The sequence below is a fragment of the Pagrus major genome, chromosome 2 (genome assembly GCF_040436345.1).
Source record: "Pagrus major chromosome 2, Pma_NU_1.0".
Taxonomy (NCBI): Eukaryota; Metazoa; Chordata; class Actinopteri; order Spariformes; family Sparidae; genus Pagrus; species Pagrus major.
Window position 1 is genome coordinate 32,505,572 of NC_133216.1, and position 13,311 is coordinate 32,518,882.

General features: G+C 40.9%; 1 protein-coding gene across 1 annotated transcript in view; it reads right to left on the reverse strand.

Moving 5' to 3' along the window:
• The window catches only part of LOC141020452 (BCAS3 microtubule associated cell migration factor-like), a 119,232-nt gene that overhangs the window by 59,261 nt on the left and 46,660 nt on the right, over window positions 1-13,311 (reverse strand). Inside the window, exons 12-13 of the mRNA XM_073495539.1 lie at window positions 11,636-11,806; window positions 5,509-5,602 (exon numbers count right to left, since the gene is read on the reverse strand). Of these exons, the coding sequence (XP_073351640.1) occupies window positions 5,509-5,602; window positions 11,636-11,806 (265 nt within the window). The remainder of the gene's footprint in view (window positions 1-5,508; window positions 5,603-11,635; window positions 11,807-13,311) is intronic.

The following is a 13,311-nucleotide window of genomic DNA, read 5'->3' on the forward strand; positions in this document are numbered from 1 at the left end:
TTGAGTGCACAGAATGGCAAATTTTCAAACATATTGATGATGTGGACAACGGTCATTCCCCAACCAGAAGGCCTAGATGAATGGAGAGGTTCGGGCTGTATCCAGAGCTGAAAAAGCTGCCTTTTGGTCAGGTTACAAGGAAGCACAGAACACTGCCAGAGCAAGACTGGAAGCTCGTATCAAGGAGGCAATGAGGAAACATCAGCAGGGACTGGAGAGGGACCTCAAGACCAACAGCAGTAAAGATATGTGGCAGGCGATTCAAAATGTCAAAGGCTACAAAAGCAGGCGCCGGATGAGCAATTAACACATTTTATGCTCACTTTGAGCTTAAATTCCTTTCATTTTGCAACCAGTTTTGTAAAATGACAAATAAATTTGCCTTGCACATTTTAACTTGCACATTGTATATACTGTATGCTATTGACATTGACTGATTATTGGCCTGTCCAAATATCTGATTTGATAATCAGTGTTTTTCCCCATCCTATTGTGGATAAAATAAATTAATTTAAAACTGTGGCACGTAATTGGCAAAGTAACATGTAACCTAAGTTATCAAATACATGCAGTGAGTAAAAAGTGTAATATTTGCCTAAAGTAACAGAGAATGGAAATACTCAAGTATAAGTACCTGAGGACTGTACTTAAGTAATTGTACTTAGTTACACTGCATCACTGTAAGCACTGTACTATATTGAGTATGCCCATTGTTGTGCTACCTTATACATTTACTCCATTACACATTTCATTGGCATATCTCAATTTATGTTCACTTCTAACATTTAGTACACAGAATGTTATGATTGCATATGTCAACTGTAAATCAAATGTAGATTTAATGACTTGTCTTACCTGAAAAACATGAAAAAGAGGCAAGAGTGCTCTCTCTGCCCTGAGTACTGTCTCAGGAGCCTTGTCCCAGGCTGTATTTAGTCCCAAAAACATCTGCCCATTAAAGGGTAGGGCAACCTACATGACATGTAGCCTAAGCTGAAAAACCCAGGGGGAAAACAGTCCACAAAGTCCACAGTGATTTCCATAAAGACAGTTGCCGTGAGCGTATTAGCTATAGTAATATATAGTAATATACTAGAGTAATAACTAAAGGTTATCAAAAAAGTTATTTATCACAATTTTTATGGCTGCAACTAATGAATGTAGTCAATGTTGGTGCACACAGTTTACACATATCAGTTTTAAAGTTTGAGAGGGGTGAGAGCCACAAGTTTAAAGAGAACAGTTTTAAATGCAGGACTAAACCTTGTTATGAATGTTTACAAGGTGGTGTTGCTTTTACAAAGTAAAGTATCTGAACACTCCATCTACCACAGCATATGAAGCACTTTATCCTTATCAGACTGAGTAGGACTGTAGAAAAATATGTTTGAGAGAATAAAGAGCAGAGGGTGGTGACTTCCATGGTTGCTGAATCAATCACTCCATCTAGTGCCAGTCATAGTCAAAAGTAATGTTCAAGTTGTTGGACAATATCTCTGCCATCAAAACATGTGTGTATTTTGACCTTGGCATCGTACCTAATAATCAAGTCAAGGATCGTTAAGGACAAGTGAAGAGGACGAGACGTGAAAAAAAACAAGCACACACACATTGCAGCTGTTAAAGAGAGCGCTTTGCCACTGCACTTCATCTGCGTCCCTCTAATTACACCACTAGGAATAGATCCACAGATCCACCGAAGCGCCGCAAAGCGCCAGCCGCCACACCAAGAACTGGCGGCCACTGGTCCGCCCTCTGTAGAGCCTCCAACACACACAAGCCACTGGGGTTTCTTACATAACTCTTCCCAGCCAAAACTTCTGGGCTTTCCAGGCTCTGTTTGACTCATATCATTGTTTCCTGCTAAGTCTATCTTTCTTGTTTCTGCCATGTGGAGCTTGACCACTGTGAAGAGAGCCTCAGTTGGGCCAGGAAGGTAGTTCTGTAAAAGCCACTTCCCCTAACTCCTTGGAAAGACTTCACTTCCAGCCAGACCAATGAACCCGTCACTCAGGATTTGGGCTCTGATCAAATCAAGAGGCCTCTAATTTTGGGACACTCCACAGCAGGCTGCTCAGAAATGAAAATGAATGAAAGAATAAACAATAATGAAAGGAGGCCGGCAATCACAACAGTGGAAAAGAGGAGTTTCTGCGCTTGTGTGAAGATACATCCAAATCTCATTACATGGCCCAACTGCAATGGAAAAAAGGGGAAATCTGTCTCTTTTGGCCACACCTCTGGTGCTGTTTTCACTTGTAATTTAAACATTTATTTGCCGTTCAGATTTGGCTCACTGTAAATGAGCCAGAAAGATTAAAAGTGTGTTTGGAATTTTGAAGTTGATGGTGCCCTGTGGAAAGGGTCACAGGGGATTCTGCCGGCTTGCTGACTAAGCATTTACCAAAACACTAAAACTAACTGCCACATGTACTGCATGTTGAATGTGCATTTCTGTAGAAACCAAGCTTGTATGTTAAAGTTGGAAGTTTAAAATTAAATGTTTTCTGTCTTGAGTTTCAGGGCTAAAATATGATGCGTCCCCTGGATGCATGTATAGTGATTACACTGCGTCCTTTCGGAATTTAATGCATTAGAGACACACGATGCATACCTAGCAACAGCACTGAAGTAAGGTAAGGCCAAACCAACAGTTGCAAGTATTAAGTTGTATGTGTAAAACCTGGGCTGACTTATCAAGTTGATAACTGCCTACATGTGACTGCTTCGTGTGATTGTCATTTTTAGAGTTAGTGAAGCCAGTTAATGGAAACATATCCTGGGTATGGTGAACTTGCCACAAAGTACAGGCCTCTGCTCACTGATTATCAAATGTTTGGAAAAGCACTGCAGTGTTAGCAACTTCAACTATCTGAGTCAATGACTAGATCAGCATCAGATCATTATAGGTTATCAATGACGTTCGCACCAAATTGATGTCCACCATTTATTGTGAGCTTTCCTTTTGGGTATTCTCTCATGGGTATCCAAAAAAGTAAAGGTTTAGTAAAGCAATGGCATCTTTCAGTGTAACCATTAGTTGTTTGACTTCCAGCACTACATGTAGTTCTTTCAGAAACATTGTTTTGCTATGTCATACATGTCAGGTCTACTTCCTACAAAGTACATCTGGTAGAAATTAAGACGGTTCCCTTTCCTTGATGTGCTTTTAAGCAGGTTTTTGTGTCATTAGGTGTACTGAACTGTTTGGTGTTTAGTATGTGGTTTTTTGGTGAGGTGAGGGTGGGAGCAGACGGGGTCTCGACAACCATGTCTTGTCTGTCTTAGTCAGCAATCATATCCTGTTGCTGCTCAGACAGAGCTGCTGAGTTGAGTCATGTCAAGTCCACAAAAGTGAAGGATTCTCGGGGTCATGGGGTGAGAGCCATCTCTCAGCAGCTCCTTTATTAACTGCACATGCACGCAAAACACACACACAGTATTAAAAACATGAACACACACGCTTACACACATACACACCACAGCAGCAGCAGGACCATACACAAACTGAAACATCGCACACAAAGACTTGAGGAGGTAGACTGTTCACACGTACAAAGCAACTACTGTCCTTTTCCTTTGGGGTGGAGGTCAGCAATGCTCAGAAAGTGGGAAAGGAGATGCCAGAGTAAAATAATGTGGTGAGAAGGGAGTGTAAGATTTGTACATCGAAAACTAATTTCAACAGACCGATTCCTGCAATTACAGAGTACATCAGCACGAAGTTAAATTAATATTTGACACATTTTTCAGCTGTCTCAAGGACTCAATTGTCATTTGATAACATGTCTATTGAATGCCAAGGCATGGTATTGAATGTTTAACACAAACTGAAAGAAAAAGAAAACATACTTACCTAACCCTAACTCTCCAATTCCTAGCTACTCCCCGTGGGTATAACATATGTGGAGCATGTATGAAATGCCAACAAATGTACCAAAAGCAATTCTGCGTATCAACTGAGAAACATGTACCACAAACAGCGATGAGAGTCATAGCATGTACCTGCAGTAATTATTTTACAATAAGCCGCCAGCAACTGTCATTTAGCGTGTAGTGACATAATAAGATAACCAGATCATAAATGTAACCCAGGTTACTAAATGTTAAATTGGTCAATGTAGAACAAAAACTTTCTCCGCCTGTCATATTGTGTGCACTACAGTACACATTTCTAACGTGCTACAGTTTCTGTGCTTACTCAAGTGGTCACAGTCAGAATCTTTTACTGTTTACCAGAAAGTTCAGCCTAAAACCAAAAGACAAAAATGACTATATAAGTTGAAAATGAAAGCAGCTTATTACGACCCATATTTACTGTAAGTTTGCTATTATGCTGTGACCTCTAGCGGCTGTAGTCATTATTACAGCTGGAAAGGAGGAAGTGATGAGAAGTAATGTAAATAGTGAATAGTACGTATAGGGAGGAGGTCGGGGATGGACGGTCGGTTTAAACTAGCACAGGACTTTCATTCAAGAGACTGCTGTTCATGACCAGTGTGAAAGCAGAAGTCATTGGTGAGTCATTTAAACTTACTAACATAGTTAAGTTATATCACATACATAATGTAAAATGTAGTTAATTTGGTAATGTAAGTACATTTATAATCAATTTTACAGAAGTAGTGGATTGATTTTAACCCGTACCACAATGTTTTCCCAGACCTAACCAAGTCGTTTTAGTGCCAAAACCTCATCAAACTGCAAGCGTACAACAAAGGTTTGGTAAGTGTGTCACTGTTGCACTGTAATGGTCATGTTGATTTGGGAATTGAAATATATGTTGATTTGGGAGACAATGAGAATTTACCTATTCAGTAGTTAAGGGATGAGGATGTGTAGAAAGAAAATGACCTTCAATTGTTTAGTTTTGAAAAACTGCTGATTTTTTTGTCATCCTTGTATTGTGTTTTGGTGAATGCCATACTAAGGTGAAGATGTTAGGGCCTACCTTTGTTTCATTAAAGATACAAGTGTAAGTGAAGTAAAGGCCCCATGTGCTGGAGATACTGTTTAAATACTGTCAGACAGATTGTCTGCCTCTTAAAAAGGCTACTTTTACTATAAGGCTACAGCCAAATGCTTCCTTAATTATTCAATTAAAAGTTCAGTCCATGCTTTCAATTTGACCTCACAGTGCTGGAAGACTTGTGGAGAGAAGTTCTGCAGAAAACACTGTTTCAGTCTGTGGCAGATTGATTATAACATTTGTTAAACCTCTTGTGAAACTGTTGTGAAGTTGGTGTAATGGCATGCATTGGGGAAACTCAGGCTAAAGACATGTTCATTGTGCACAATATGAATAAACACACTATGAATACATTTGGGTAGGTTGGCTGGTCCAGCCCTGCCAAAGAGCTGAGATGAGGCGGCCACATGTCAGCCAAACACACACTATGTTTCCTGAAAAAAAATATAATCTCTCTCCTGCTTTCTTCCGAACTTGCATAGAGTGCTCTCAAAAATTAATTTGTGTGTATTGAGTGTGTGTGCAGGAGTGTGTCTTACCACTGGGGTTGAATTGCATGCAGGATATGGGTTTGTCATGAGCTGGGAAGTGAGCCACCACTCCCTCTCCGTCCGAGTCCTCACTCACCAAAACCTGGAGCACGCACACACACACAGACACACACACACACACACACACACACACACACGCACACACGCACACACAAAAAGAAACTCAAAATCATTTTCTAACAATGAGAACATTGAACCCAGAACGGGACTTTCCCCTGCTCAAGGATTTCTCTTCACATTTTGGTTTGGTCTGATATCATCACCACACTCAGCAGTGTTCTTTGACATCACCCCATAGTGAAATAGCTGGCCATTAAACTCCTTTCTGAATGTGCCATTGCCCTCTTGTGGATAGAAAATGATTAGAAAACCCATATTACCCAATAGCCAAGAAAAAAAGGCAAACAAACAATCAATGTGTTCAAAGGCTTTTTCTTTGTGCTGCATCAAAAAAATTAAGATAATCAAAATTTGAGCTATATCTTATTAGTGCTTCAGTTAAAGGCTGTACTGGGACCAGTGTGGACAGAGTATGGTCCAACAACAGAGACAAGGATATGGACAAATTTACTTTGGCAATAATGCAGCTTTTCACATGTGGCTTTGACAATACCCCATGACAATCGTTTTTCCCGTAAACATGTAGAAACTGGCGTCAAATGTAGCTTTGGCATGCTACTTCTGAAACTTGCCTCAGAAAATGAAATTATAAGTCACTTTGCACAACTACAGACTGCTACTAAATCTCTGTATGAAGTCTGTTGTCAAGACTAGGACAAATTTAACAAAGGCTGACCCCTTCAGTCACGAAGAGAGATTAGAAATAAGCCCAGACATGAGGCCACTTTGTGCACAAGTGTGTGTGTGTGTGTGTGTGTGTGTGTGTGTGTGTGTGTGTGTGTGTGTGTGTGTGTGTGTGAGAGAGAGAGGAAACATACACACAAGGTTGAATTTGGTCCTAGTGTTGCATTAACGATGTCAGGAAGGCTGGCTGAGCATTTTAAATAGGAACTAGTCCAAACAAGAAACAGCCTCAAAAAACTAAAGGGTTTCGTCTCAGACTACAAGCGAGAAAATAAGCAGGAAAAAAAGGGGGAGAACAGAAAGAAAGAGAGAGGCTGGTGACATGAAGCAGATCACTTTTATTACAGTGCAGGCAGACAATGTTGTTCTGTGAGGGAATCCTGCTGGAGCCCTTTGAAACAGGAGTGTACTCCAGAGAACCGAGCCCATTGTTACACAGAGGGAGAGAGTGTGTGCCTTTGTATTAGGAGGCTGCTGTTCCAAATAAGGAATTTCAAAGAGATGAGATGGGAATATCCTGGATCTCACCTCTATCATATCCGTGCCTTTTCCCATTTCTCCAAAAGTCACCCCCCACCTCACCCCACGCCCCCCACTCCTCCCTTCAGCGTCAATTTCTCCTTCACTCCAAGCTATCCCCGCCCTGCCTGACCTAGCCAGTGTTTATGGCCAGTGTATGGTTACAGTGTGTCGGCTGGTGACAGAGTGCAGACCTGCTTCTGAAGGCTTAGGTCCAGCTTATAAGACAACACACTGGCTACAGAGCGACTACAGTCACTGTGTAAGCGAAAGGGAGAAGGCAGTGAGTGTGTGTGGTGCTTACATCACTGACAAACTGTACTATGTATGCTAACACGCCTCATTAAAAATGTGACAGCTGCTGCAGTGTGATTAATCATGGTCCAGAGTGGCTGAGGAGAATTAAGGAGATAAAAGCTTTTAGCATTTCTTTAGACGTTAAGGGAAGATTGTGCAAAAGGCAACTGGCATGGATCAAACCATAACCAGGGTTAGACCCTTATAATGGTGTCTGCTTTCTTTATCCAGGCATACTGTATATACCTGGGTGGGTCAATGTAGGATAATGTGGTTCATGACAATAGCTTACCCAGCTTTGTATTGTGGGTTTAAGTAGAAGCTGCTGTAAGTATTATTTTCTTACTGAAATAAGTGTTTTAAGATGTTGTAAACAGCTATATATTTCAACAGTAATCAGTGTTATAGGGCCCATTTAGACGGCCTATAGCATATGGTCTAAAGCACATTTAGGGTGTGTCCAAGTCCATGTTGCTAGTGCAACAGTGGATAAACCGGGCGCAAAGTGCAGTGCACGGCGCAAAGAGGTTGTATTTAGACATTAGACAGTCATGGGTGAGTTTTGAGCGGAACATAAATCAAACCAATCCGAGTGTTGTCTTTCATTCCCTTTAAGAGCCAGGTGTACCAGGGCCTGGCACATATTAACCAGTGGTACTCATCTTCACTGAGGGACAGGGATGTGATCCTCGGCTGCTGGACCCTCTGCCCCGCCATTTCACATCTCAGTCCATGGATCAGGCAGGGCGGGTCATAAAAAGTATCATCCGGATCAATAACAGGTGGGACGACTCCCATCTAATGCGTCCTTTAAATAGCAGACTGCACTTTTGACTTTAGACCAGCTTCTTGTTGGTCTATGGCGCTGTCACTTTCTGCTGCCTCAAGATAGCAATCCGCCATCAGTGCACCTGACCACACCTCATTTTAAGACCAACACGCCCAGGGGCACAGGTACACTTGCTATTTACACAATGTGGGCACTGGGAGTGAAAATGACAACTGCATCAGTCTGAAACTAGCAATAACGCCTGCACTGCACGGCACTTTGCACCGAGCGTAAGATAGAGCCCAAGGTGTGTTTGGTCAGCAACCTGTGCCTCTCCTCCCTCCACTCACGCAGTAAGAGAAAATAAATTATTCTGGTATCCATGGCCACTTTAGCCAATCAGGACAGAGAAGTCCATAAAGAGGCGGTCCTGTCTGTTCGGTGAACACGCTGAGAGCGGGATCCTCCTGTTCTGGTACCTACACTGGCAATGGCGGAGCAGGGAAAGCTACCAATTCCAGCGCTCCCAGTTAAGGCTTATAATACCAAACACGCCAAGTGATGAAAAACACTTGAAACGATGAAACAATGAAAAGAAACAGGTAAAGCAAAACTGCCTTGGAAAAAATAGAAATGAGTCATGCAAGTGTGGTGACATAGACAGGGGGGAGGGAATTGCTAACTGCAAAACGGACAGGAAGTTAACGAAAGCAACAACCACGCTTTCAGAAGCTCTAACCAGTTTATTAGCCTAACATAGAGCAAATCTTCTAAATAGAAAAAAAAAACAAAAAACAGATTTAACCAGTCTGAGAATAATCATTCATCATTTAAAATAAACATTTTGACATTTCATTTTTTTTATTATCATTACTATTATCATTTTTATCATTATTATTGTCATTTGCATTTAGATGGTTGCTTGTCTTTTTTTTAAAATAATTAATGACCTTTTGTTTATTTCCTGCATAACTCTCAACATTACTGCAAGTCAACTGTTAACCCATAAAAAATTATGGGTTTAAGCATTAACTATAACAACTATACAGGCCTTTCTACCTGGATGAGAATATAATTACTATACATTACTCTAGCAGCTAACGGTGTCTGTGATGTGTCATATCGTACACTATTGCAACATGTGGCTTATTTCTGTAATTCTGCAAATACAGCAGCAACAAGGCATGGCTGAAGTAAAAGTATGTTGCTGCCTGCTCCTCATTGGAGCCAAAAAAGAACCCAAAACACACCAACTTAAGTAGAAGTGTCGAGTTCAGATGGGGAGAGAGCCAATATTACAGTATGTGAGGAGAACACAAATGTTAATTTTAAGTCCAAACAACAAAATCGAAAGACAACATCGCGCTGCCTAGAACAGCAAAGCAGACGTTGGAAATAAATTTACCAACATGGTCCAATTTCAAATGGCTTTGGATATTATCCTAATCCAAAATGCTGAAAAGACTTCAAACAAGTCATTAAAAAGGTGGACCTGGTTATAACATCCCCAAGAAACAATATTGTTTTCAAAGCCAGCAGTCCTGCAAATGTACAACAAATACTATGATAAGGTAGCAGTGGCATTATCTTCTAGAGAAGGTTTTTCGTAGCTGCAAAAAATATTCAAATCAGTATCAGTATTTTTAAATATCAACATGAATTTCATTTCAGCAATAACATGTTTTTAGGGCAATTTGGCCCAGCCCTACTGACAAGATTTTGAGAGAAAAAAAATATAACAGAAAAATATATATGGCTGGAAATTAACTTTTCACTGACCCAAACCCAAATCCGCGATAAAAACGGCTGAATTGAATGTTAAGACCTTATTTGACATATGGTGCACTCGCTCAGCCTTGAGCTTCATGTGAGGTTACAGACCAACAGCTGACTGTTTACAGAGCGTCTCTCCTACCAGGGCTGCTAAAACTGGGCTGTGGCTAAAAGCTTGGCTCTTAAAATATGCAGCAAATCAAAGTCACACCTTTCAGCGAGTTGTGCAGAGTGAGGTGAATGGACCTGAGTGTGTTCAAGCCACAGAAAAAAAAAAGCCAACCTTGGAGATTTTTCTGTTCCCTCCTAAGCCGCAGAGGCCAAAGTAATGTTTACCTGGGCCACACATGACAAGCCCATAGAGGCAAGACGCCAAAAACAAATTGGTGCCAATTTAATCTTCGCTCTGTGTGTGTTTGTGTGTGTGTGTGTGTGTGTGTGTGTGTGTGTGCGTGTATTAGCCTGGGGTTTGCAAACAAATTAAATGGGAATTCTGAAATAAGTTAAAAGTTTGGGAATTGTGTAAAATGTATGACTTATTAATGTGGAATTTAAAAGAATAAATCAAATCAGATCAACTCAAATCAAATCAAATCAATGACTTGAGTTTGTTTTAAAAATATCATGGATAAATGAATAGAAATATTTGAATGCCTGCTCTGGTTAAATTCATGTTCTCACAAATAAAAATGTAAACCTTGTGCTTAAAAGTAGTCATGAATGTCTGCCCTTGACTCGTGAGCTCTTGTGAATTCTGTTTTTCTAATGTTAAAAAAGTATGCAGCAGCAACACCAGGTGACACCCCTGCAATGAACAGACCTCATTAACACCTCATTTGGACTGCTGTAACTTATCAACTTACTGGCCTACATCTGGTTGACATTTATTGTCCTGTGTTTAATACTTGAATGGTGCTGCAAATATTTGCTTCCTTAGAGCCTTTTAAAAAGCCAAATGTTTTTTTTGTTCCTATTTCTATTCTAATTCTGCTTTACATCTTTCCTTGTCCTCATTGTATATTAATTTAAGGCCAAGCAAAAGTGAAAACATAATTGTTTGAGTTTTCAGATGAAGCCTTTTTCTGTCAATTGATGCTGGGTTTGCAGCAGTTCCAACAAATGAAAGCAGATGTTTGATCACATGTCAGATTTAAAAACAAAGAGTAAGGTCGTAAACTTAAAAAAAATAAAAAGAATTTCATCTCTAAGACACCACTACAGATCATTACATTATTAAATGTGACAGTAGTGTAAAGTGTGTTTACATGTGCTCTGCAACGTGTTTTATTTCACTACAACAAGCACAAATCTGCACTGCTGACTTATTTTTGCCAAGTAAGGAGAAAAAACAGAAAAACAATTCTGTTCTAATTTGATCCCTTAGTTCTACCCATAATACCCAGAATCAAGTATTATAGAACAGAGCCCTACCGAAATACAGTATATTGGTTAGCCAATATCATCGGACAATATTGGCCTATCACAGATAAATCGTATCAGTGTCTATGTTGTCCAATATATGCCCATATGATTGTTTTTTCTAATTATAATGCAGAAAAGGGTCATTTATAATTATTAAATTCCCAGTGAAGTTATGGGTTCCGCGCACTAATTTCATTTTAGACAAGTCTGCTTGTTAAAATGTAGAATATCCTGTCTTTATTACACGTTTTTTGTCCCAGGTGTTTAATAATCACATCTGAGCAATCATTACAAAAATGTGTTTATATTGGCCGCTGTATCAGTATCGGAATTTTTTGGTTAAGATTACAGAAATTAATAAATAGTGTAGTTTGCACAAATTACTGAAAGTAATATAAATGTGTGTTTACTGCTTTCTTGCTTATAACACAGATATTATATGAATTGTTACATAGTGTCTGACAGGGTTCTCAGTGTTTTTTCATCACTTTTCAATAACTTCCTATACTGAGGTATAAACACTAAACTTACCTGTCCTTCGCCAACACTGTGTGTGTCAATGATGGTGACCACACCGGGGTTGTGAGGGCTACGGCGGCTTGCACTGTGAGGTGTGCCCTCCTCATCCGGAGTGCCTGCCGGTAGGGTGCCTGCCAACTGGGTGACAACTTTACCCACCATCGTCAAGCCTGTCTTTAAAGTCTGGAAGAACAAAGAAATTATTTTATTGATTAACTAAGAAATGATTTTTCTTTTTAGTTCACTTAGCTTGAAGTCTTTGAAGAAGAGCAGAAAAGCTGCAAAGTGCATGGGTGTATGTGCAATACCCTGTGTGTCCCTGTGTGTGTGTCTGTGTGCATGCACCATGTTCAATTGATGTCTGCTGATAACTTGTAGTGCTGATGACTTGTAGCACTGTAGCCACAGGGGACATCCGTGTGTGTGTGTGTGTGTGTGTGTGTGTGTGTGTGTGTGTGTGTGTGTGTGTGTGTGTGTGTATGTGTGAGGCTCCTCTGTGTCCGCTTAAGGCCCAGCCAGGGTGTCTGGCTCAAACACACCTCTGTGGCTCGAGTGAGGGAAATGGATAGTGCTGCTTAAGTGGAGTCTATCTCACCTACTACACTGTCTTTGCCTAATGGAGTCCAATGCGTGTGACTGTGTGTCTGTGTGTGTGTAAGCGCCAAAGGGGCCCCGGAGAGCCTAATCAGGCATTCAGACTAGGCGGCCCTGTCAATACAGCGTGGCGCCTCGCGTTTGTTGGGTCTGAAGATCGCCCACTGTCTCTCTTTGCCACTTGGCCAGGCACACCAGCAGTGTCTGCTGCCTGTGCATGCGTGTGTACGCCTACATTTGTCTGAGTGTGTGTAAAATGCCAGAAGAGCCATCAATTATTAAGTGAGGCGTTTGGCTCCTAATTGATCAACACTAATGTGTTTTCTAATCACTGCAGTTGTGGAGTTCTTAGTGGTAGTCCAAACAGGGGCTATTGATTTGCTGGTGGGGAGGGGGTGTCTGGAGGCAGATCCTGTCTGATGGCAGACAAAAACACATGGACACTCACATACGCACAAGCACGCACACACACAGCTATGGCCTGATGTCGCCATCTAAACAAATTATAACATAATTTAAGTGAAAGGTCTTTCTCCATCATGCACCCTGGAGTGACAGGCAACAGGATTGATGTGATAACAAAAACTTATCAGAAGAGAGCAAATCTAAAACAGTGAGTCTAACTGGGCAGAGCTGTTGCACTCTCTGTTTTTATCTTTCTTATAAACAAAAGCCATTACACTTTAATGCTACCCCCCTTTTTGTTTCCATGTCTCTGGACGTCAGCACTAAGAGCCAGTGTGTCGCGCCACAAGCCAGAAGGAGATACCTTGTCATTTATATTGAGATACATGGTCCTAAATGAGGAGAGGGAGGGCAAGCAGACTGCCTGTCTGCATATCAATACCCTTTGCCATTGTCCACCCCTTACCAAGACGCTAACCTGCTAGCAACACAGTACTGTTTTGATTTATACCATCATTACCCTGCTGATGAGACTTCTCTCACACTCACTGTTTGCACTCATTAAGTAAAGAGGAAGGGATGCACTTGCTCTTTGTAAATCAATTATCCTTCCGACTGAATGGAGAAACAGACTAGAACCATATGAGGAGTTAGCTAGTTAGCAAGTGTTGGCAAGCAGCTAAATCAGA